The following is a 26,813-nucleotide window of genomic DNA, read 5'->3' on the forward strand; positions in this document are numbered from 1 at the left end:
GCATACAGACGATCGGAAATTCCAACAAGAACTTTTTCCGTTGGGGAAAAAAAAAAAAGAGAACCAGCTCTCAATCTTTTGTTGGCGGAAATTCCGACAGCAAAAGTCCGATGGAGCCTACACACGGTAGGAATTTCCGAACAAAAGCTCACATCGTACTTTTCTTTTCGGAAATTTCCAATCGTGTGCATGAGGCATAAAAAACAGACAAAATAAAAGTAATGAAAGTGATCTTGTCAAGGTGAAAAAAAAATGAGAAGCGACATCCCTGCAGTGGAAGAGTTTTCATACTCACCTCTCAGACGGCCCCCCATGTCTCCTACCTTTCCTACTCCACCGGACTCTTCAGTATTCTACACTTCCGGAAGTGTGGGATTCCTGTGTCTGCCAGCACATGCCATGGCTCCTTCCTCTGACCCCAATGTCACAACAGGACTCAGCAGAGACATAGAGGATGAAGGGAGGAACCATAGAGCACTGCAGGTGAGACTTGGGAGCGCTGAATATCAAGGAGACTTATGAAGGCTGCAGCACTGAAGCAGAAGGAAAGTTTATAAAAACTCTTCTATTGCAGGGAGATTTCCTCCTGATATGACAGGGTCACCTGAAAACACTTGGCACAGATGGCTTACACCCATGTGTCCTTAGAGAGCTGAGCTCAGTTACCGTATTTATCGGCGTATACTGCCCCCAAATAAGGGGAAAATCGTGGGTGCGCGATATACGCCGGTACCTGCTTCCCGAGCTCAGTTTGAATGCCTGCGCTAACATATACCGAGTGCAGTACACTCGGCTACATTTCGGCCAGGCTCGGTTTCGCTCACGCATAAACGTCACAGAGCGTGAGCACGAGCGTAGCCGAGCCTGGCCGAATGTAACCGAGTGTACTGCACTCGGTATATGTTAGCGCAGGCATTCAAACTGAGCGCGGGAAGCGGCGATTCGATGGGGAGACAGCGCAGGAGAAGTCAGGAGGACACCACCGAAGCCGCAGACGGATGCCGGACCCGACGAGGAGGACACCACCATATCCTTGTCGTTTTTTGCACATCCAGTGCATTGCCAGCACCCATCTGCTTCTGAGTGGACATCAATTACCCTAGTGAGATCACCTGGAGCGGCAGCTTTCTTACCTCTCAAATGCAACTTAGGTTGCACTGAATCGCATGACAATGGAAACACCATTGCTTCCAATGGTGCAATTACTTTAGTGCGATTTGGCCCCATAGAATATGCAAACCACGTGGGAAAACTCAATCAAAGTTGCATCAAAGTGGCACTACATAATCGCACTGCAAACTGAGTCAAATTCGCATCACAGTAGCGTAAGTGTAATGCCGCGTACACACGATCGGACATTCCGACAACAAAACCGTGGATTTTTTATTTTTTTCTTTCGACTGATTTTCGCTCAAACTTGTCTTGCATACACACGGGTCGCACAAATGTTGCTCGGAAAAACATTTGTTGTCGGAAATTCTGACGGCAAATGTCCGATGGAGCCTACACAACGGTCGGAAAATCCGACCAAAAGCTCCCATCGGACGTTTGTTGGCGGAAATTCCGATCGTGTGTACGCGGCATAAGACGAAAGTTATGTAACAATAATTACTTATTACGAATGATATTCAAATTCAGCGGGTAACTGCAGGAAACATTCACGGTGGCGTCATTGGTTATTTGGATTGGATACGTCTTGGCAAAAATATACAGCAGGTTTGTGTAGGTGACATGAGTCGCATTCATCTGTAGAGAGAAGAAGCGCAGAAGTCATTAATCAGGGTTAGAAAACTTACCGCCATACAGTTTATTATTTTTTTCTCCTTCCCTTTTTTTTTAACCACTTGGAACCCCCGGCATTGTAAAATGCCGGCCTTAAGGTGGCGCTACAATGCCGGGAGGACGTCTATTGACGTCCTCGGCTCCTCCGGCCACTGGGGGGCGCGCAAGCGCCGCCGGCGCGTCACTGTGGTGCCGATGCGTGCCCTTGGCGGCCGCGATGTCCGCCAGGTGCCCGCGATTGCCCGTTACACAGACAAGGACGTGGAGCTCTGTGTGTAATGATGGGGTGTAAACACAGAGATCCACGTCCTGTCAGGGAGAGGAGACCGATGGTGTGTCCCTTGTACATGGGGACACAGATCGGTCACCTCCCCCAGTCAGTCCCCTCCCCCCACAGTTAGAATCACTCCCTAGGGAACACATTTAACCCCTTCCCCGCCCCCAAGTGTTAACCCCTTCCCTGCCAGTCAAATTTACACAGTAATCAGTGCATTTTTATAGCACTGTTCGCTGTATAAATGTGAATGGTCCCAAAAATGTGTCAAAAGTGTCCGGTGTGTCCGCCGCAATATCGCAGTCACAATAAAAATCGCAGATCGCCGCCATTACTAGTAAAAAAAAAGTCATAATTCTGTCCCCTATTTTGTAGACGCTATTAGGGTGATTCAGTAAGAGTTTCCGACCTAACTCGGAATCTGCGCCGTCCTAAGTTTAAGTGTATTCTCAAACAGAGATACACTTAAACCTATCTAAGATACGACGGCTTGCGCCGTCCTATCTTAGGGTGCAATATTGAGGCTGACCGCTAGGTGGCGCTTCTATTGCGGTCGGCGTAGAATATGTAAATCACTAGATACGCCTATTAACGAACGTACGCCCGGCCGACGCAGTACAGATACGCCGTTTACGTAACGCATTATCAGGCCTAACGTTTTTCCATCAAATAGCTGGAATAGTAATGTTAAGTATGGCCGCCGTTCCCGCGTCGAAATTTGCAAATTTTACGTCGTTTGCGTAAGTCGTCCGTGAATAGGGTTTTACGTCATTTACGTCCACGCCGAAATCAATAGGACCGCGTAGCGTACTTTGCCGTAATGCACACTGGAATATGTAGGCGGACGGCGCATGCGCCGTTCGTAAAATACGTCAATCACGTCAGGTCAAGCCCCATAAACATAAAACACGCCCCCTCAGCCATATTTGAATTAGCCGCCCTTATGCCCACCCGATTTACGCTGCGCCGCCATAACTTAGCAGGCAAGTACTTTGTGAATCATGTACTTGCCTCGCTAACTTACGGCGGCGTAGTGTAAATGCCATACGCTACGCTGCCGCAACTATGCGCTCGCCTTCCTGAATCTAGCTATATAACTTTTGCGCAAACCGATCACTATACGCTTATTGCGATTATTTTTATTTTTTTACCAAAAACATGTAGAACAATACGTATCCGCCTAAACTGAGATTTAAAAAAAAAAAAAAAATTGGGAAATTTATTATAACAAAAAGAAAAAAGAATTGTGTTTTTTTCAAAATTGTCGCTCTTTTTTTGTTTATAGCGCAAAAAATAAAAACCGCAGAGGAGATCAAATAACACCAAAATAAAGCTCTATTTGTGGGGAAAAAAGGACGTCGATTTTGTTTGGGAGCCACGTCGCACGACCGCGCAATTGTCAGTTAAAGCGACGCAGTGCCGAAAGCTGAAATTTCGCCTGGGCAGGAAGGGGGTGTATGTGCCCAGTAAGCAAGTGGTTATGAACACAAAACTGTTTACTAGGAAAACAAACATGGAAGTGTTGTTGATAGCAGCTTTAAAAAGTGTGTGTTTCATGGCGTTATTTTTTTTTTATATATTCTCTTTTTAATTGTTCTAAAAAAAAAATAGATTTTTTTAAAACAAAGCCAATACACATATCTCATTATCGACTACAAACATTCCACTTACAGGTTCCGATTCCCCCCTCCGTCCCCCCAAAAAATAGAAATAAAACGTTGATCGAGGGCAGGTGTCGGGCCGATCGGGAACAGATTCGCCAAAACCGGGCCTTAACCCCTCAATCACGAGACAATCCACACAGGTGTTGAGGGTTAAACATGCAGAGCATAAACTGCTTATTAAATACAAGACATAGGGCCAGATTCACGTAGATCAGCGGATCTATAGATCCGCTCGATCTACGTGATTTAAGATCCGCTCCCGCAAGTTTGAGAGGCAAGTGGCTAATTCACAAACCACTTACCTCCAAACTTGCGACGGCGGATCCTAAATCCCCCGGCGGAATTCAAATTCCGCGGCTAGGGGGAGTGTACTATTTAAATCAGGCGCGTTCCCGCGCCGATTTAAATGCGCATGCGCCGTCCGGGGAATTTCCCGGCGTGCATTGCTCCCACTGACGTCACTAGGACGTCAGTGGTTTCGACGTGAGCGTGACTTGCGACGCGCGTGTTTGTGAATCGGCGTACGCAAACGACGTTAGAAAATTCAAATTCGACGCGGGAACGCCGGCTATACTTAACATTGGCTGCGCCTGATAAAAGCAGAGGTAAGTATACGACGGGAAAGCCGCTACGGAAACGTCGTAAGAAGACTGCGTCGGGTCCGCGTACGTTCGTGAATTTGCGTATCTCGCTGATTTACATATTATTCAAGGTAAATCAGCGGGAATGCCCCCGGCGCCATTTTTAAATCGAAAAAAAGATCCGACAGTGTAACACATTGTAACACTGTCAGATCTCAGCCCTATCTATGCGTATCTGATTCTATGAATCAGGCGCATAGATAGGACCAGTGTAAGTCAGAGATACGATGGTGTATCAGGAGATATCAGGAGATACACTGTCGTATCTCTTTGTGAATCTGGCCCATACAGTTTTTCACACAGTTAGGGACACTCCCCTTAGCTTTGTCATAGAGGGGAGGGGGTAGGGGACAAGGAACAACCAATGGGAACTGAACACTTGTACATAGAGAGTACAGATAAACATAAAGGGATTATGGTAAGCAGGCAGCCTCTCAATACACATCCCCTGTGGATAGACGTCTCCAGTCCACCGTTCACGATCTCCCATTCCATCAACCCAAGACAGCTTCCGACCCTCCAACCATCCATCAGGCCCGAACCATTCCATAAGAATTCCCTCAATAACGAGACTGACAAGCTCTGTTACTGCGTCAAAATATATGAACTAACTTTTAATGGTTTCTTAGCTTGCTTATATACAGTACAACAGCTTACAGTAATCACAAGAACAATCAAACTCTCCACCCCCCTCATCACACCATGGGGGGGCTTTAATCACATTCTTTTACATAATGATATTCAGAGTTAATTATCCCCCAGACGTTACGTCTCCGACAAGTACATTCCACACATAAACAGTATACATAATGAGAGGGTCTAGGAGCCAGGCAGACTCTCAGTTTCAATCCACAGTAGCAGTCTTAGTTAGAATCTCAACAGCCTCACACAATGGACAATGGAATGTCCTTTAGGAGCCTATTGACCTGGTGTGGGTCAGCATGAAACCACCTGTAACATCTCAAGACATCCTGCAATATGAACTATCAGTTATGTCCCATCTCATGTAATCCAAGATATCAGTTCTCAGTCACCCTATGCCCAAAAAGGGACTCCCGTTACAACTGTAATGTATAATGTGTGTCTATACAGACTTTAATGTATCTGTTTTTACTTCTCTTGTATAACAAACAGTCAGACGGTGTCAGAAGAACTTACCACAGGAACCGTGTTACAGAGAGAACTTATCACTGGACGATAAATGATCATCTCCGATATTCCATTCACATTCTGCCTTACTGCGAGACACTCGGGGTCGGTGCTGTTCAGCCTGATATCAGACGTACTATAACCTTGTTTTTCCAACCAACATTTTGACACTTGTATATTGAAGTTTTCTCCAGTACAAGTAATATTTGGAGATGGAAGGCTTCCTAAAAAATAAGATAATTCATTCAGCATTTCTGAGATAAGAAGGTGACATTTATGTGATTGATGTACATTATACACTATATATATATATATACCCAATTTAGGAAAGCAAGAGTGACCAGGGACTGGGGAGAAAGCTGCCATAGTGTTAAAAAGTTAAATCCAAATTAAACTTCCAGTTTAATTACAGTAGATTGACTGTTGATGATCAGTGTAGTGCCCCCTTACATTGATGATCAGTGTAGTGTCCCCTTACATTGATGATCAGTGTAGTGTCCCCTTACATTGATGATCAGTGTAGTGTCCCCCTTACATTGATGATCAGTGTAGTGTCCCCCCTTACATTGATGATCAGTGTAGTGTCCCCCTTACATTGATGATCAGTGTAGTGTCCCCCTTACATTGGTGATCAGTGTAGTGTCCCCTTACATTGATGATCAGTGTAGTGTCCCCTTACATTGATGGTCAGTGTAGTGTCCCCCTTACATTGATGATCAGTGTAGTGTCCCCCTTACATTGATGATCAGTGTAGTGTCCCCCCTTACATTGATGATTAGTGTAGTGTCCCCTTACATTGATGATCAGTGTAGTGTCCCCCCTTACATTGGTGATCAGTGTAGTGTCCCCCTTACATTGATGATCAGTGTAGTGTCCCCCTTACATTGATGATCAGTGTAGTGTCCCCCTTACATTGATGATCAGTGTAGTGTCCCCCTTACATTGATGGTCAGTGTAGTGTCCCCCTTACATTGATGATCAGTGTAGTGCCCCCTTACATTGATGATCAGTGTAGTGTCCCCCTTACATTGATGATCAGTGTAGTGTCCCCCTTACATTGATGATCAGTGTAGTGTCCCCTTACATTGATGATCAGTGTAGTGTCCCTCTTACATTGATGATCAGTGTAGTGTCCCCCTTACATTGATGATCAGTGTAGTGTCCCCCTTACATTGATGATCAGTGTAGTGTCCCCTTACATTGATGATCAGTGTAGTGTCCCCCTTACATTGATGATCAGTGTAGTGTCCCCCTTACATTGATGATCAGTGTAGTGTCCCCTTACATTGATGATCAGTGTAGTGTCCCCCTTACATTGATGATCAGTGTAGTGTCCCCCTTACATTGATGATCAGTGTAGTGTCCCCCTTACATTGATGATCAGTGTAGTGTCCCCTCCTGTGATGCAGAGTCCCAATTTTACTTACCTGAACCCGGTCTTTCCAGCGACGGGGACAAGCACACTGGTGTCTCGGGTCCTGATTGGATAGATTGATAGCAGTGCAGCCATTGGCTCCCCCTGCTGTCAATCAACTCCAATGACGTGGAAGGCAGAGCCAAATCCTGCTGTCCTGGTCAATGGACTCAGCAGCAGGGTATGGGAGCGTGCACGGGTGCCGCAAGGGTGAGCGGCTCTCCAACGGGGCACTCGAGAAGAGGAGGAGCCAGGAGTGTCACTGCGGGACCCCAGAGGAGGAGGATCAGGGCCACTCTGTGCAAAACCAACTGCACAGAGGAGGTACGTATGACATGTTTGTTTTTTTGTTTTTTAAAACAAACCTTTACGTATCCTTTAACCTCTGGGAGGGAACGGGCCAATACACTTGGACGGTATGTACAATGTATGATTCAGGGTAAAAATAACATTTTTGGTTTTAAAAGGCAGGAAACTCACTCTGACCATTGTATTATAGCATACCATACCTCGTACGAATGGATAGAGAGATGTATTGCACTGGCAGGTATTAGTACTATTGTCACAATCCTCATCAGTAGCACAGGTATCACTTCCACAGGCCTGAGACGCAGCCACTGGAGAGACAGAAAAATACATTAAAGTACAGCTAAAGGCTCCTGTGTAGCAGTATAAACAGATCTCACATCCAGTTACTATGTAGCCTTACCGATATAAAGAAAACTTCCTTCCCCTCCCCTGAAATCCTCTGTCATTTGTCTCTCACATCAGAGGCGGCTCTTTAATTAGGCGGTCGCCTAAGGCCTTACACTAGCAGGGGCCTCGCGGTCACCTAATTTGCCCAATGCATTCCCCCAGTTTTGAGGGACAGGGGACCTTAACGCTGCTGTGCTCAGGCAGAGTTAAGAGCCCTGACTCAGGAGCGGGGCAGCCAGCGTCCCTAACAACCAGTGAATATGTGTGACACCACCCCTTGTGACGTCAATGACCCAGCATGCTCTCAGTCAATGACATCACAAGGGGGCGGGTTAACCAGGTGACATCACTGGGTGGCCCCCTGCCCCTTAGTTATTAAACAGCAGGATCTGGGGGCCCCCTTGTTAAAGGGGGCTTCCAGATTCCGATAAGCCCCCTGCCCGCAGACCCCCCACAACCACCGGCCAGGGTTGTGGGAAAGAGGCTCTTTTCCTTGAATTATTTTTATGGGATGAGCGTGGGGCCCCATGTCAAGTTTTGCCTAAGGCCTCACAAAGCCTAGAGCTGCCTCTTCCTCACATGCTCCCCCTCCCAGGCACTGCAGCTCCCAGTGGGAGGGGTTCAACAACAGAGGTAGTGCTGCCAATCCAGAGAGCAGGGGGCGTGGCCAGCTGCTGATTGACAATCTAGAGGCTTATGAATCAGCAAAGATATGGCTAACAGCCACACCCCCTGTAACATCTTGCCCTCCCACCGTGGCGCAAGCGGACACAGCCTACATCGTTACATAGTTACATAGTAGCTGAGGTTGAAAAAAGACACAAGTCCACCAAGTCCAACCTATGTTACATGAGAGTGACAACTCTGCTTTGAATTCATGCAGCATTGTTGCCACCCCATCACAGGAAGCTGCAATCGGTGAACTTCTCTGGCAGGATCAACATGTATTTGTGGGACTTAGAACTAAGAGAAAGCTGGAAGTGCTCATTTACAATTGAGAACTGCAGCACTATTTTTTTTTTTTTTTAATTGGAGGTCATAGTTCTGTTTTCAACTCTTTCTCTGAGATAATCCTAGTTAAAATGTATGTAATCCTAATAACGATCTTCCCTTATTTGCTCTCTTTTGGTCTGTTAACCACTTTCCGGACCGCCTCATGTACATCTACTGCAGCAGGGCGGCCCTTCAGCGCGAAAGTCCCTTCTTCCCCCCCCCCTCCCCCCTTTGTCCTAGCCATGGTCCTAACTTGTTGTTCTAGGGTGATAACTCTGCTTCTTTATTTAGCAAATGTTGTCGCAGGAAGGGTGTTACTGGCAGGATAGCCAGGTTTAAATGAGAGAAAAAAGCCTCAAAATAGGAAAACTAAATACAGTATTCAATTTTTGTTCCAGATGTGATATTAGAAGATAAAAGGAGACAAACGTCACTCACCCGCCATGACAGCGCACAGTACAGAGAGCAGCAGTGTTGTCTTCATGGTGATCAGGGACCCTAGAAAATACATTCTATATGAGCAATTTATTTCTGTATGCGATGTAACAAAAAAAATCTTTATGATATTTAAATTATTATTTTTTATATATATATATTTCCCTTAAAATAAAAAAATATTGTTTTATATATATATATATATATATATATATATATATATATATTCATATTGATTCATGTTTTACAGTTAAGCCAAACTAAAACAAAATTAAACAAAAAATACAGTAGAAACAAACTTTTATATGCGTTCCAATACTCATTATTTCTCTATACGCTGGATGGTCTTGAGTAAAATATAGGGGTCTGATAATATAGATATAGATATATAATATAGACGTTCACTTTAAGGATTGATAATGCACTTTTGTTTGCTTTTTCACAGATGTTCACAGCTTCTTCGTTTTGTCCTTGGGAATCAGACAGAAGACTGATAAGACCAGTTGAAAATAGACTTTTCTACTAAGCCAGTTTGAACTGACCAGAGACTCTTGGGGAAGGTTTTTCTGCCAGTCACGTGATGTAACCCCCCATTTAACTGTTCCCATGCTATAAAGAAGATATGGACTTTGATTGGACTAAAACTATACGATCACACCTTTATCACGCCTAGAATACAGTTGATACATACCCATATCTTATGAATATTCATACGTATAAATTGTTTTCCCCCGCAGTTTTAAGCTCAGAAACACTTTCACTTTTACTCGCTTATAGTAGCCGAGATCTGTGTTGTCTTTCTCCATTGCAATGTCTTAATTAAAGCACCTTATTATCTTTATCTACCATCTTATCTGATCGTCTTAATTAAGACCCCCAAATCGGATTTAACAGTCTTGACCCCCGTGCTGCAGCTCAGTTTCAGGGTGTCGGCGATCTTCTTATATCTTCGGCCATCTTTATGTAGAGAAACAATTCTTTATATCAGATCCTCAGAGAGTTCTTTGCCATGAGGTGCCATGTTGTCCTTCCAGTGACCAGTATGAGAGAGTGAGAGCGATAACACCAAATTTATCACACCTGAGACCTTGTAACCCTAACCAGTCACATGACACCGGGGGAGGGAAAATGGCTAATTGGTCTCAAATTGGACATTTTCACTTAGGGGGTGTACTCACTTATGTTGCCAGCGGGTTTAGACATTAATGGCTGTGTGTTGAGTTATTTTTGAGGGGACAGCAAATTTACACTGTTATACAAGCTTTACACTCACTACACAACATTGTAGATACAAAGAGCCAGATTCACAGAGCACTTGCGCCGACGTATCTTGAGATACGCCGCGTAAGTGCAAATATGCGCCGTTGTATCTATGTGCCGGACTCAGAAACTAAGATATGCCTGAAAATAGGCTTCATCCGACCGACATAACTTGCCTACGTAGAGTGGGCGCATATTTACGCTGGACGCATGTGGCGCTCCCATTGATTTTCTAATTACATATGCAAATGAGGGAGATACGCCGATTCACGAATGTCCGTCCATCCGACGCAGTGTGCGCAAAGTCATACGTCCGGCGTAAAGTTATGCCCCATAAAGGAGGTGTAAATCAGCCGCATCCATGCAAAGGGCTGCACCAGGGAACACAAGCCGACGTATTTCACGTAGTTTACGTAGGACGTGAATATGACTGGGCGTAGGTTACGTTCATGCCGTAGGCAGTGATCCGACGTATCTTAGGCAGTTGTTCCGACGTGGTTGTGAGCATGCGCAGGGGGATGCGTCCACGTCTCGGCGCATGCGCAGTTCGTGATACGTATCTGTCTGGCGCTCGGCCCAACATTTGCATGGGGTCACGCCTCATTAGCATGGCTCATGCCCACTTCCACCTACACCGACTTACGCCTTGGAAACCCAGCGCAGCGTGGGGAGCACTGGCTTGGTGAATTCCATGCTTGCCTCTCTGCGCTGCGTTGGCGTAGCGTATATTATTTGCATGGGGTCACGCCTCATTTGCATGGCTCACGCCCACTTCCACCTACGCCGGTGTATTGTCACAGTTTGCTGCCTATCCTAGAATGCTCCGGAAGTCACGTGGCGGTCAACTGCGCATGCGCGATGCGTTCCAAACGCAAATGCGATGCGTTCCAATGGATTCACTACAGTGCACACCAGTGAAACCTCGGTCGGCATCCAGGCTCTTTCCCTAACATCCCCGTGGATTGGAGGATGTTAAAAAAAGAGCCAGGAGGCCGAGCGAGCGGAGCGAGCCGTCCGAGCGAAGCGATGACGTGAGGCCGACTGGCCACTTTTGGAACGCATCGCACTTGCGTTTGGAACGCATCGCGCATGCGCAGCTCGCCGCCACGTGACTTCCGTAGCATTCTACGATAGGCAGCAAACTGTGACACTACACCGGCGTACGCCTTAGAAACCCAGCGCAGTTTTGGGAGCACTGGCTTTGTGAATTCTATGCTTGCCTCTCTGCGCTGCGTTGGCGTAGCGTATATTATTTGCACTACGGCGGCGTAATGTGCGCCCGCTCTATGTGAATCTACCTATATATATCTAGTACACGGATCTGTCTGAGCTCAGCAGGGACTTTCGATCCATGTGTGGACAGGTAAGTTGAACAGAAGTCTATACGCCGATTGACTTGTGTAGCTCCGCCCTGTCGGATTTTCCCCGCTCGGTCAGTGCTGCGGGCTAAAGCCTGCAATGCTGATCATTGTATTCTGTTTCAATATTTTGCGTCCGATGCCCTGAATGTAGATTAGGGGCCGGGCGCATGGATTAGGGGGATGGCGCCCGCCCACTGACAACCACCATATTGGAATTGGGCAGCTTGATCAGCCGGTTATGGAGTCTCCATTATCCTTTCATGAAATGTTCCTCCCATTACGGAGATTGTACAATCAGATTGTAAGGCATGTGGCCTGATAACAAATTTATCCTGATTGTCTGACACAAGTTGTAAATGACTTCGGAATAAAAGATTTCTACTCACCGACAAATGTGGTGTGGAAATGTCCCGGGTCCCGGAGGCTTCCAACAACAAGTGCGTAAGGTTAGCTGTCAGTTGAGTGTGGCTCTCGTATGGAAAGACAGTTGAAATGCAGTGGTGGAGGTTCTGTGTACAATCACCGATCACTCAGCTTCTCGTATTCTCATAGGTCCAGATGGAATGCCATGCATCTGTCTGGTAAAGGAATGGGCCTCACCCCGGCAGCCCCGAGCTGTCACAGTTCCACTTCGCAGCATTTTGTACCGACTGATGAATTTTCCTGGAGGCATTTCAAAGGTATAAATGGTTTGAAAATGTCAACAAGTAAAATTTTCAACTTTTTTACATCCTTGTTTAACCACTTCAGCATTTTGCTGGTCAATGACCGGGGCCAGTTTTTGCGATTCGGCACTGCGTCGCTTTAACTGACAATTGCGTGGTCGTGCGACGTGGCTCCCAAACAAAATTGGCGTCCTTTTTTCCCCACAAATACGCTTAAATTAGCGCCAACGCAAATTATGACTTAGGCTGGCGTATCTACTGATACGCCAGCCTAAGTCTCTCTGAATCTGGCTATATGTCCCTTTTTACATTCATTTATTTTATTTATTTTTTCTTTGCTGCTCTGAGCTCCTGGGCCCATCCTCAGCTGTAGCTGGTTGTAGACGATCTTGTACAGGTTGGTTTCCCAATCGCCATGTTGTATTGCCCAAGGCATATAGATACGGCCAGGGTTTTAGGGATTACTCTGCTCGCCCCCAAAAAGAATTATAAAGTCTGTTTTTTACCCATGGCCGCCATCAGGGGGGTACAGGTAGTAAGGAGCCCGGAGGCCCCCAGGGGCCCAAATGGCAACCCCCTTTATTTTTTTATTTTTTTTGTAAGGGGCCCGGAGGTCCCCAGGACCCCGGATGGCAACCCCCTTTTTTTTATTTATTTTTTATAATGTTTTATATATATATATATATATATATATATATATATATATATTTTTTTTTTTTTTTTTTTTTGGGGGGGGGGGTTTATTAACCACTTACCCCCCGGACCATATTGCTGCCCAAAGACCAGAGTACTTTTTGCGATTCGGGACTCTGTCGCTTTAACAGACAATTGCGCGGTCGTGCGACGTGGCTCCCAAACAAAATTGGCGTCCTTTTTTTCCCACAAATAGAGCTTTCTTTTGGTGGTATTTGATCACCTCTGCGGTTTTTAGTTTTTGCGCTATAAACAAAAATAGAGCGTCAATTTTGAAAAAAATGAATATTTTTTATATTTTGCTGTAATAAATATCCCCCAAAAATATATAAAAAAACATTTTTTTTCCTCAGTTTAGGCCGATACGTTTTCTTCTACATATTTTTCGTTAAAAAAAATCGCAATAAGCGTTTATTGATTGGTTTGCGCAAAAGTTATAGCGTTTACAAAATAGGGGGTAGTTTTATGTCATTTTTATTATATTTTTTTTACTAGTAATGGCGGCGATCAGCGATTTTTTTTTTCGGTACTGCGACATTATGGCGGACACTTCGGACACTTTTGACACATTTTTGGGACCATTGGCATTTTTATAGCGATCAGTGCTATAAAAATGCATTGGATTACTATAAAAATGCCACTGGCAGTGAAGGGGTTAACACTAGGGGGCGGGGAAGGGGTTAAGTATGCCTGGGTGTGTTCTTACTGTGGGGGGGGGGGGTGGCCTCACTAGGGGAAACACTGATCCTCTGTTCATACATTGTATGAACCGAAGATCAGCATTTCCCCTGCTGACAGGACCGAGAGCTGTCAGCCTAGTGGCGGCTGGGAGAGAGGACGTCATATTACGTGCTCTCGCCCAGCAGAGCCACCTTGTGGACGTATTTCGACGGTGCGCCGTCGGCAAGTGGTTAAAGGGCCCAGAGGTCCCCAGGGGCCCCCGGATGGCAACCACCCCTTTTTTTTCATAAAAATGTTTTTTATATATATATATATATATATTTTTTTTTTAAAGGACCCAGAGATCTCCAGGGCCCCGAATGGCAACCCCCTCCCCCTTTTTATTATTTTTTTTATAAAAAAATATGTATTAAAGGGCCCAGAGGTCCCTAGGGGCCCCTGTTTTTTATTTTTATATAAAAAAAATATTTTATATATATTTTTTATTTTATTTATTTCGTTTTTTTTTATTAAAAGAACCAGAGGTCCCCAGGGGCCCAGATGGCTACCCCCCTTTTTTTAATAATTTTTTTTATTAAAAGGCCCAGAGGTCCCTAGGGCCCCGGATGGCAACCCCCCCTTTTTTATATATATAAAAAAAATAATTATATATATATATATATATATATTTTTTTTATTAAAAGAACCAGAGGTCCCTAGGGCCCCGGATGGCAACCCCCCCTTTTTTATATATATAAAAAAAATAATTATATATATATATATATATTTTTTTTTTTTATTAAAAGAACCAGAGGTCCCCAGGGGCCCGGATGGCTACCCCCTTTTTTTTATATTTTTTTTTGTAAGGGGTCCAGAGGTCCCCAGGGCAAACCCCCCCCCCAATTCGTGGCACCCCCCGCTTCTCAATTCACGCCTGCCCCTCCCCCCCGCGCTTCTCAATTAGCAGCTGCACCCCCCGCTTCTCAATTTGAGGCGGCAACCCCCCCCCCCCCCCCCCGTTTCTCTGCTCCAGGGGGCCCATGCCTGAAGCTGTGTAAGGGGCCCCATAATTCCTGATGGTGTCCCTCCCTGCCCATGGCCCCTCTGCTCAACTGATGGGGCTGGGCCCGGTACAAGAGGACTGGCTCTACCCACCCCCCAATGAATGGCTCTGTTGACCAATGCATATATTTTTGTAAAGGTTTACATGTGGAGGTTTTGAAAGAAAATGGTACTTGGTTGCCCCACTGCTTACATACTCCGTGAGCATGGCAGAGACCCCCGTTTTTTGAGTCCCTCTAAGGCAGGGGTGTCAAACTCTATTTAATCGCGGGCCGCACCAGCATTATGATTGCCCTCAAAAGGGCCGGTTGTATCTGTAAGATTAGATGTCTAGATTACTTGCATATACAGTTTATATTGAGTTCTTCCACTAGGGGTCACCCTCTCCCTCTGGAGCTACAGTATATACAATATATACTGTATAGCTGGTGTTCAAGCATAAAGTCTTATGCCCCGTACACACGATCGGATTTTCCGTCGGGAAAACCTTGGGTGGTTTTTCCGTCAGAATTCCGCTCAAGCTCAGCCTTGCATACACACGGTCACACAAAGGTTCTATGAACTTTCGACCGTCAAGAACGCGGTGACGTACAACACTATGACGAGCCGAGAAAATTAAGTTCAATGCTTCCGAGCATGCGTCAAATTGTTTCCAAACATGTGTCGGAATTTTTGCGCGTCGGAATTGCTACAGACGGTCGGAAATTCCGATCTGAATTTTTCCCGTCTGAAAAAATCGAGAATCTGCTCTCAATCTTTCTCAATCTCAATCTCCAGGTTCTCGATTCTTCCGACGGAAAAAATTCAGATTGGAAATTCCGACCGTCTGTAGCAATTCCGACACGCAGAATTCCGTGTGTACGCGGCATTACAATCTTTTTTGAAAAAATGACTGCAATGTAACATTTTATTTCTATACACTTATGTTGACAGTCTCTCTAGATAACAGTCAGCCTTAGGCCCCTTTCACACGTTCGGACCGTATGTCCGCATTTTCATCCATCCGTTTGCGGATGAAAAGGGGACATACATTGGTCCCTATGTGATTGCGGGTGTCAGCGGATGAACATCTGCTGACACCCGTAATCACCCGCCTCCGCAAAGATCCGATTTTGCGGACGGAAGAAAATAAAAATTTTTCTTCCGTCTGCGGATCAGATGAACATGGACAGACGGTCCGTGTTCATCCGATCCCCCCATAGGGGAGAGCGGAGAAAACACGGGGCGGTCCCTGCACAGTGTGCGGGGTACGCCCTGTCAGCCGACGGCTCAGCTGGGATTTTACGTAGCGATCCCTGCTGAGCTGACGGACACACGGAGGCGGATTATTACTGATCCGCCCCGTGTGAAAGGGCCCTTACACAGCACCCGGGTATCTATACATATCCTCCGGGTTGTACCCGCCCCCCTACTCATACACAGCATTTAACCCTTGCTTCCTATAATTTGTGGCAAATAAGTTGATAATGGCCCAGATTCAAGAAGCAATTGCGCCTGTGTAACCATAGGTTGCACAGCGCAATTGCTTACTTGCGCCGGCGTTACGAATGCTCCTGATTCAGGAACATCGTAACGCCGACTGCAGCCTAAAATCTGCGTGGCATAAGGCTCTTATGCCACGCATATCTTAGGCTGCATTCTAGCGATGACCGCTAGGTGGCGCTCCCATTGTGCTCAGTGTATAGTATGCAAATTGCATACTAACACCGATTCACAACGTTGCGCGAGCCCTGCGTACGCAATTTACGTAGTTTGCGTACGTCGGGTTTCGCGTAAGGTTGCACATCCTAATAGCACGCGCAGCCAATGCTAAAGGATACCCGTCGTTCCCGCGTCGCGATATTTGAAATCTACGTCGTTTGCGTAAGTGATTCGTGAATGGCGCTGGACGCCATTCACGTTCACTTTGAAGCAAATGACGTCCTTGCGACATCATTTGCCGCAATGCACGTCGGGAAAGTTTCCCGACGGAGCATGCGCTCTACGCTCGGCGTGGGAGCGCGCCTAATTTAAATGATTCCCGCCCCCTACGGGATCATTTACATTAGGCGCCCTTACGCAGGGCAAGTTTACACAGCGCAAACGCAATTTACGGAGCTACTGCTCCGTGAATCGCGGGTAGCGCAGTAAATTTGCGGGGGCGCAGGGCAAAAACGCTGCCCTGCGCCTCCGCAAATAAGGGGCAAATCTACCTGAATCCGGGCCAATGTTTATATAATGCGCCACCATTGGCTATGCACCCCATTTGTTCATACAATGGTATAGAGGTGCACAGGTCCTCTACATCAGTGGTTCTCAACCTCGGTCCTCAAGTACCCCTCAATGGGCCATGTTTTCAGGTTTTCCTTTACTTTACTTTAAATCAATATCAATGGCATGGTATTGGGTATTGATAAGAGCTATTTTATCTAAGGGAAGTTTCCAAAACATGGCCTGTTGGGGGTACTTGAGGACTGAGGTTGAGAGCCTCTGCTCTACATAAAGCTGCATTTTTAGATGACATAGTCGTAGCGCAGTGTTAATTTCCTCAACGGAAACATTTTCATCAGTGGCCTTTTTACAATGACGAAACGTTTTCATCCACTGACGGAAACTATGATGAAAATAAATTCTGTTTTCATTAATTAATGAAAAGGAAATGAAAATATGAGGGAGGAACGTTTATCCTTGTGAACTTCTGGCTTCCACGAAGCTCCATGCTTTAGCAGTCAGCACTGTGCAGCATCAGAGGCCTCCTCAAACGAGCACTGTGCATTACAGGTCTCCCGACATAAGTCCCGAATCACGCCTATCCAGAGCAGAGCACTGAGAGTATGTACATTACAGGCCTCCCCCCCAGACCATCATCCAGAGCACTGTGTGCATTACAGGCCTCCTCTTACCACCGGCATCCAGAGCACTGTGTGCATTACAGGCCTCCTCTTACCACCAGCATCCAGAGCACTGTGTGCATTACAGGCCTCCCTTCAGACCACCATCCAGAGCACTGTGTGCATTACAGGCCTCCTCTTACCACCGGCATCCAGAGAACTGTGCATTATTGGCCTGCCCTCAGACCGCCATCCAGAGCACTGTGTGCATTACAGGCCTCCTCCTACCATCAGCATTCAGAGCACTGTGCATTACACCACCCATAGCACTGTGCATTACATGCCTCCTCTTACCACCAGCATCCAGACCACTGTGTGCATTACAGGCCTTCCCTTAGACCACCATTCAGAGCACTGTGTGCATTACAGGCCTCCTCTTACCACCAGCATCCAGAGCACTGTGTGCATTACAGGCCTCCTCTTACCACCAGCATCCAGAGCACTGTGTGCATTACAGGCCTCCCTTCAGACCACCATCCAGAGCACTGTGTGCATTACAGGTCTCCTCTTACCACCGGCATCCAGAGAACTGTGCATTATTGGCCTGCCCTCAGACCACCATCCAGAGCACTGTGTGCATTACAGGCCTCCTCCTTAGTGTTGAGCAGAATATGCCATATTCGATTTCGCGATATATCTCGAATATATATTCGAATATTCGAGATATATTCGCTAAATTCGAATATTCGTGATATTTTATCGAAATTAATTGAATGCGATTTTTCGCTATTGCGAATGCGAAAATAATTGCGATTTTTTTAATAACTGCGGTAGGAGCGCTCTGATTGGCTTAGAATATTCGTGATATTTTATCGAAATATCGCAACATGCGAATGCGATATTTATTGCGCAATTTCGAGATATGCTGGAGGAGCGCTCTGATTGGCTCAGAATATTCGTGATATTTTATCGAAATATCGCAACATGCGAATGCGATATTTATTGCGCAATTTCGAGATATGCTGGAGGAGCGCTCTGATTGGCTCAGAATATTCGTGATATTTTATCTAAATATCGCAACATGCGAATGCGATATTTATTGCGCAATTTCGAGATATGCTGGAGGAGCGCTCTGATTGGCTCAGAATATTCCTGATATTTTATCGAAATATCGCAACATGCGAATGCGATATTTATTGCGCAATTTCGAGATATGCTGGAGGAGCGCTCTGATTGGCTCAGAATATTCCTGATATTTTATCGAAATATCGCAACATGCGAATGCGAAATTTATTGCAGATATTTCGAAAACTGCTGTAGCAGCACTCTGAAATCGAATATGTATGATATTTTAACCAAAATACATATTGCGATTGCGATTTTTCGATCGCGCATGCGCAATTGCGCGAACAACACGCGACCATTTCCTGGAGCCTTGCCAGTTTCCCAATATTACAGCAACATGGTGGGAAGCAATTTCTCAAAGTCTGAGGAAAAGTTGCTGATTTGTGTAAGTATTTTGACCACTGTTATTTCATCATCTTCAACTGCATTTAAGTCTAGTTTAAAAGTTAGTATATATGATCAGATATTAGTATTTAACCAAAAATGTGTCTCCTGCTTTTACAAAACTACAAGTCCCAGCATGCCTGGACAGCTGCAGACACCCTGGTTGGCAAATGTGTATTTAGGCACTTTTCCTTGTTATTTAGCATAATGAATTTAAAATTTTTTTGGACATAGGACGTATGCGAACGTCCTGACTTCAGTGTCCTCAAGGCCCAAGGACGTTCGAATACATATTGCCCTTTAGATGTTGCAGAACTACAACTTCCAGCATGCCTGGGAATGCTGGCACTTCTAGTATTGTAAGTTCTGCAGGCCCACATTTTTCAGGCCTTTATGCACGGGTCTCTAAACTGTGGCACCCTAGATGCAGCAAAAGTAAAATTCTTAGCATGCACTGAAAGACCGTGGCTGATGGGAGTAGTAGTTTTGCAACAGCTGGAGGTGGACTGGTCTTGAAACCCAGAGTTAGGTAACAAACCCGTAGTGTTTTGCAACCATTCTGCCTCCAGCTGGTTATTTTCTGTTGAAAAGCCTGTGGCGTGCAAAACACAACCCAAAAACTCCACCCGGTGCAAGGAAAAATTTGCACACACCTAAAGAGTGACATCACAAAAAACTGCGACGGTTGCATACGTCAGTGGTCCTCCGAAAAGGTCCCGTCTCTGACCCCCCGGGGCGTTAGGCTCCTAGGCTCCTGACAGGGAAAAGAGTTACTGTGGTCCATACAGCCGAAGCCATATGGACCCATCTCGGTCCAAGCAGCGCAATCAACACGCGAACAACACGCGACCATTTCCTGGAGCCTTGCCAGTTTCCAACTTATGATCGCAGCGCAATCACACAGCAACATGGTTGGAAGCAATTTCACTAAGTCTGAGGAAAAGTTGCTGATTTGTGTAAGTATTTTGACCACTGTTATTTCATCATCTTCAACTGCATTTAAGTCTAGTTTAAAAGTTAGTATATATGATCAGATATTAGTATTTAACCAAAAATGTGTCTCCTGCTTTTACAAAACTACAAGTCCCAGCCCAGCCCAGCATTTAAGTCTAGTTTAAAAGTTAGTATATATGATCATATATTAGTATTTCACAAAAAATGTGTCTCCTGCTTTTACAAAACTACAAGTCCCAGCATGCCTGGACAGCTGCAGACACCCTGGTTGGCAAATGTGTATTTAGGCACTTTTCCTTGTTATTTAGCATAATGAATTTAAAAATTTTTTGGACATAGGACGTATGCGAACGTCCTGACTTCAGTGTCCTCAAGGCCCAAGGACGTTCGAATACATATTGCCCTTTAGATGTTGCAGAACTACAACTTCCAGCATGCCTGGGAATGCTGGCACTTCTAGTATTGTAAGTTCTGCAGGCCCCCATTTTTCAGGCCTTTATGCACGGGTCTCTAAACTGTGGCACCCTAAATGCAGCAAAAGTAAAATTCTTAGCATGCACTGACAGACCGTGGCTGATGGGAGTAGTAGTTTTGCAACAGCTGGAGGTGGACTGGTCTTGAAACCCAGAGTTAAGTAACAAACACGTAGTGTTTTGCAACCATTCTGCCTCCAGCTGTTTTTTTCCTGTTGAAAAGCCTGTGGCGTGCAAAACACAACCCAAAAACTCCACCCGGATGCAGTGAAAAATGTGCACACACCTAAAGAGTGACATCACAAAAAACTGCGACTGGTACATACGTCAGTGGTCCTCCGAAAAAGGTCCCGTCTCTGACCCCCCGGGGCGTTAGGCTCCTGACAGGGAAAAGAGTTAGCAACGCATATCTCCCCTATACGTGTATCCTGTGTTGTTAATAATATATTCATAATTATGCAAATGATAATGGCTGCTATATTTATGCAAAAAAGGTGGCGACCGAAATGGCAGGATATAAAATCTTTCATGTTACCCCTGTCATTGATTAATAAGGCGAGAATGCTTCCAATTGTTGAATAGCATACATTTACGTCATATATCCATAAGGCTGTCAACAGAAGTATTACAATATACTTTGTTCTTCATCTTGCAGAAGTTCCTGGAAACAGGATACGATGAGCTGCGGCGGCAGCCACAGAAAAGGGCTGTGGTCAGCGCCCTAATCGCTGACTTTGGCGGCCATCATGACCACAAGGCCATTGTTAAGAAGTGGTCTGATCTGAAGAGGCGCCAAATGGGTAATGTCAGACGTCTTCGGGCTAAATATCATCCAGGTAAGTTATTGTTGACAGTTATGTTTTTTTTAAAAAAAGTGTATTTTGTGCGTGAACTCGAAAGAGAGAGGAGCCGGCCTGCAGGAGTTGGGAGGCCTCCCCCAGAGGCAATCTGCCACCTTTCTCCATGCCCCGGTTGGCAATGGCGGGTGTGAGGGGGTCCTCCCAACCCAACCTCGCATAGCACACCCACCAGTGGCGGGGCTGAGACCACCAAACTCAATTCACAGGTAGCCGAGAGCGGGATCCGAACCCCTAGCTGCAGAGGTGAATCAGTTGTCAGTGCAGTGGCAATCGCGTGGAGCCACCGCAGCTCCTTTGGTGACAGTTATGTAAGGTCATATGTAATTCATGTAAGGTCAGATGTTGTTAACCAAGATGCCATGTTGTGCTAACATATATCACCACCGGCCAAGGTATTCATAGTACTGTTGAAAAAAGACATGGGGCAGCAGACAGGAACACAGAAGTTATGTGGGAACATAATTTTCCCATTGCTTTGCATGGGACTTTAAAGAAAAACCCCGACCATGGCAAGTGGGGGTGGGTAAGGTTTAAACCACCTATCCTATGTTTGTGGCTGACATATAAGTAACCTGTGTGCCAAGTTTCATATAAATATCTTTAGCCGTTTGTACGTGATGCTGGAACATACATACATACATACATACATACATACATACATTTATGCACACACACACGTTGAGTTTTATATATATAGATTACCACTAAATTCCTGTGTTAGGAGTGGGGTTGTTATAGTAATCCCGTGTGCTCCATCAGGCCCTTTTTTTAACATGAGATGGTCTGAACAAAACAAAGTAGACAAAAACAGCTCATTTTAACATGGTTGCATCCCAGCTCACGCTCAGTCCCCTGTAGTGCCCACAAGACCCTTTAATATAACATTGTCCCATTGGTTAACTGTCTATATAAATCAATTTGTATTCATATACAATACAGCAGAGTACACAGAATTTGCATACGTCATTAGAAAACATTTTTATAATATATGAACATTGTGTTATTATAGAAGCTCCAATGCCAGTTATCCGCGCCAAGCGCAGAAGGCGCCAGGCCGATGAGGAGGAGGAGGAGGATGCGGCAGAGGAGGATGCGGCAGAGGAGGAGATGGATGAAGAGGAGCAGCCAGGGCCCTCCCACTCCCCAACCCCAGCTCCTGCTGAGGAGCAAGCTGAGGAGATTCCCCCCCCCACCACCCCAACTTCTCAAGCGGAAGAGCAGGAGGAAGAGAGCGGTCCTGTGAGCCTCGCTCAGGAAGGTAAATATGTGCACAATGATTAATAACATTTCAACAACAAAATGTAGATATAAAAATGGACAACATATAAAGCGCACCTGTCAGATTGTAGAACCATAATATGGTATTGATGCTAGAAGTATACAGGTAGTGCATAATTATTAGGCAAGTTGTATTTTTTGAGGATTCATTTTATTATTGAACAACAACCATGTTCTCAATGAACCCCAAAAACTCATTAATATCAAAGCTGAATTTTTTTGGAAGTAGTTTTTAGTTTGTTTTTAGTGTTAGTTATTTTCGGGGGATATCTGTGTGTGCAGGTGACTACTATTACTGTGCAGAATTATTAGGCAACTTAACCAAAAAATAAATAGATACCCTTTTCAATGATTTATTTTTAACAGTGAAACCAATATAACATCTCAACATTCACAAATACACATTTCTGACATTTAAAAACAAAACAAAAACAAATCAGTGACCAATATAGCCACCTTTATTTGCAAGGACACTCGAAAGCCTGACATCCATGGATTCTGTCAGTGTTTTGATCTGTTCACCATCAACATTGCGTGCAGCAGCAACCACAGCCTCCCAGACACTGTTCAGAGAGGTGTACTGTTTTCCCTCCTTGTAAATCCCACATTTGATGATGGACCACAGGTTCTCAATGGGGTTCAGATCAGGTGAACAAGGAGGCCATGTCATTACTTTTTTTTATTTAATACCCTTTCTTGCCAGCCACGCTGTGGAGTACTTTGACACGTGTGATGGAGCATTGTCCTGCATGAAAATCATGTTTTTCTTGAAGGATGGTGACTTTTTCCTGTACCACTGCTTGAAGAAGGTCTCTTCCATAATCTGGCAGTAGGACTGGGAGTTCAGCTTGACTCCATCCTCAATCCGAAAAGGCCCCACAAGCTCATCTTTGATGATACCACCCCAAACCAGTACTCCACCACCACCTTGCTGGCGTCTGAGTCGGACTGGAGCTCCCTGCACTTTACCAATCCAGCCACGGGCTCTTCCATCTGGCCCATCAAGACTCACTCTCATTTCAGCAGTCCATAAAACCTTAGAAAAATCTTTCTTGAGATATTTATTGGCACAGTCTTGACGTTGCAGCTTGTGTGTCTTGTTCAGTGGTCATCGTCTTTCAGCCTTTCTTACCTTGGCCATGTCTCTGGGTATTGCACACCTTGTGCTTTTGGGCACCCCAGTGATGTTGCAGCTCTGAAATATGGCCAATCTTGTGGCAAGTGGCATCTTGGCAGCTGCACGCTTAACTTTTCTCAGTTCATGGGCAGTTATTTTGCACCTTTGTTTTTCCACACGCTTCTTTTGTTTGATGATCACGCTTCAGAAGCTTTGCAACTTTAAGAGTGCTGCATCCCTCTGCTAGATATCTCTCTATTTTGGACTTTTCAGAGTCTGTCAAATCCTTCTTTTGGCCCATTTTGACAAAGAAAAGGAAATTGACTAATAATTATGCACACCTGATATAGAGTGTTGATGTCATTAGACCACACACCTTCTCATTACAGAGTTGTACATTACCTAATATGCCTAATCTGTAGTAGGCTTTCGAGCCTATACAACTTGGAGTAAGACAACATGCATAAAGAGGATGATGTGGTCCAAATACTCATTTGCCTAATAATTCTGCACTCCCGGGATGTGTTAGACACATAACAAGTGTATACACATGATAATGATTGATTAATAAGCAAAAAAAAAATTTTATTTATTTGGTAACGTTATTTTAAATCCAATTTTTTTTTTTATTATATCCTAACAGTATCAGGAAAGATGAGGAGGCAGACCGCGCTGATAAAGACAACCCACCAGAGGATCCAGGCAAATCAGCGCCAGATCCGCTATCTTATTCAGCAAAATGTGCTGCTGGAGCAGCAGCAATTAAAAAATATTGAGAAGCTGGAGCGCCTTCAGAAGCTCAATCAGAGTTATATCTGAAATTATGTTTTTATTAATAAATATTATTTTTTGGAAATGTTTCATTTCTTTTTGAGATAGATTTGTAGGTTTTTCAACACATCTAACTTAACATCAAACAAATCAACATCAACACATTTAACTTCATAATAAGCAAAAACATTTTATACTATTATTTTATTTAACAGTAACCTAGGACAAACTAAAGCACACGACACAGACACGACGAACACAAAATAAACAGTTGAAAAATGAACATAACAAAAGCAACAATATATATATATATACAAAGAGAGAGAGAGGGAGAGCAAGAAAGAGAGAGAATGCAGATGAGCTCTTGCAGACAGCCCAATGGTTGCAGTATAAATGCCGCAAAACAGTGTTTAACATAAGGTTCATTGTTATAGTTACACTTGCTGTTTAGATCCGGTCTGGTAGCTTGTAGCGGAGGCTGTTGGTGGATCCGCTGTGCCAGAGAGGTCATGAAGCTTTACTCAGCATGGAGGCAGCAGCAGGAGTATTAAAATATAATATAACTAGACAATGCATTTCCTGAGGAAAATGCGAGTGGGAATGCTGAATAGCTTAATTGGTGAGCCCCTTGCCAAAGACATTCACCATAACCACTACACTATCTTTAGGACACACAGCTTCTTTCTCTATCTGCAAAGTATAGCGTATGCTGACTTCCTGGTCGCCCCTCCCCCCTCAATAGGTTTCCCCTCCTCCCCAGGTCAGTGAGGAGGAATATTGCACTGAGGTCAGGAAAGTGATTTATAGAAAGAAATAACATTACAAACGCTTTTAATTCACAGATCTAATACATGATTTAAGCCTCCAAACAAAGCTTAATAAATCCTCAAACGTACATGCAATTGATACAACGACTACACCGTTTGAAATACACGGCCCTTGTAAACGCATCGATATGAAATTTATGTAGATAAACTTAAAAATGTGGCCATGTCTGCGATTTAGAAAAGAGCGTCTTTGTGAGTTCTGCAGCAACATTTTTTAGATAATTTAACATGAGAGTCTATGAGACATAATTTCTGGCTGTTGCTCCAATAACTAAAACTAAAATACGTATCGCAGACTTGATCACATTGCCATAAACCAGACAAGCATAGCTACGTTTTGATATAAAAATTGTGTATGAAAAGTAGATCTTGTGGGCGTGAGACCAATTTGTTTCCCCTTTTTGTAAAGATATTTTTAATTACAAAGATCTAGAATGTTAAGGTCACATGACAGACTCTAAATCCCCTCCATAGGATTACATTATAACCTATCGCATTTTTGTGAAAAATTCGCAAAACGTAAATTGCGTTTTCACCAAAAAATTGTAAACGCTAACTATCTGAAAAGTCATAGCCGGATAGCTAAATATTTTGTGACCGCTTTACAGTTTTTTCAGTGTCTGTAAGTGAAAGTATGAAGTAGCTGAAACTTTTGGCAGGGCATGTGAATTCAAAGGGGAAAAGGATGTTCTCATTGACTTCAATGTTAAAAAAAGGGTCTAAAAGCTTAAAATTTATAAAAGTGTAAAAAGTAGGAAAAAACTTGAACAAGTCCCATCATTTGCTGAAAGAGACGAACATTTTTACAGTTGAATGGTCTCAATAGCTGAAAGTATGCCGAAGTTACGCTGAACCAAAAAACGTAAGGAATAATAAGATTACTAAATTTACGGATATCAATACTGGAAATGTTTATTAAAGCATTCACACTAATTAAGATTAATACATTTACGGGTATCCATACTAGGAATGCTTATTAAAGCATTCCCACTAAGTATCACACAGGCACGATTTACAAGCAGTAGTGGTAATAGTAATACATAGCATAAAAACACTTGGGGAATACTTTACAGCATTAGTAGTGGTCATAATAGTCAATAGTGTACCAAAAAATTGGGACACAGGTGTCTTGACTGAGCTGTAATAGTAGTAGTAGACATTGACAATACAGTGTCAAATCACTCGGGCAAGAGGTGCCATGATGAACAGCAGTCTTAATAAGAGTATATAGGGTGTGAAATAACTGCTGACATAGGTGTCTTGACTGGGCAGCAGAAGCAGCAGTAGTAGTATTAACAGTAGTAGTTGATACAGAGTCATATCACATGGGCAGGAGGTGCCATGATGTACAGCAGTCTTAATAAGAGTATATAGGGTGTGAAATAACTGCTGACATAGGTGTCTTGACTGGGCAGCAGAAGCAGCAGTAGTAGTATTAACAGTAGTAGTTGATACAGAGTCATAT

The 26,813-nt window shown here is 44.4% G+C and overlaps 1 protein-coding gene across 1 annotated transcript in view; it reads right to left on the reverse strand.

Moving 5' to 3' along the window:
* The window catches only part of LOC120915896 (pancreatic secretory granule membrane major glycoprotein GP2-like), a 40,633-nt gene extending 28,463 nt beyond the window's left edge, over positions 1-12,170 (reverse strand). The window contains exons 1-5 of the mRNA XM_040326710.1: positions 12,056-12,170; positions 9,052-9,111; positions 7,434-7,541; positions 5,520-5,734; positions 1,613-1,746 (exon numbers count right to left, since the gene is read on the reverse strand). Coding sequence (XP_040182644.1) covers positions 1,613-1,746; positions 5,520-5,734; positions 7,434-7,541; positions 9,052-9,097 — 503 coding nt within the window. The 5' untranslated portion in view covers positions 9,098-9,111; positions 12,056-12,170. The remainder of the gene's footprint in view (positions 1-1,612; positions 1,747-5,519; positions 5,735-7,433; positions 7,542-9,051; positions 9,112-12,055) is intronic.
* Positions 12,171-26,813: the final 14,643 nt, after the last annotated feature.

The sequence above is a fragment of the Rana temporaria genome, chromosome 10 (genome assembly GCF_905171775.1).
Source record: "Rana temporaria chromosome 10, aRanTem1.1, whole genome shotgun sequence".
Lineage (NCBI taxonomy): Eukaryota > Metazoa > Chordata > Amphibia > Anura > Ranidae > Rana > Rana temporaria.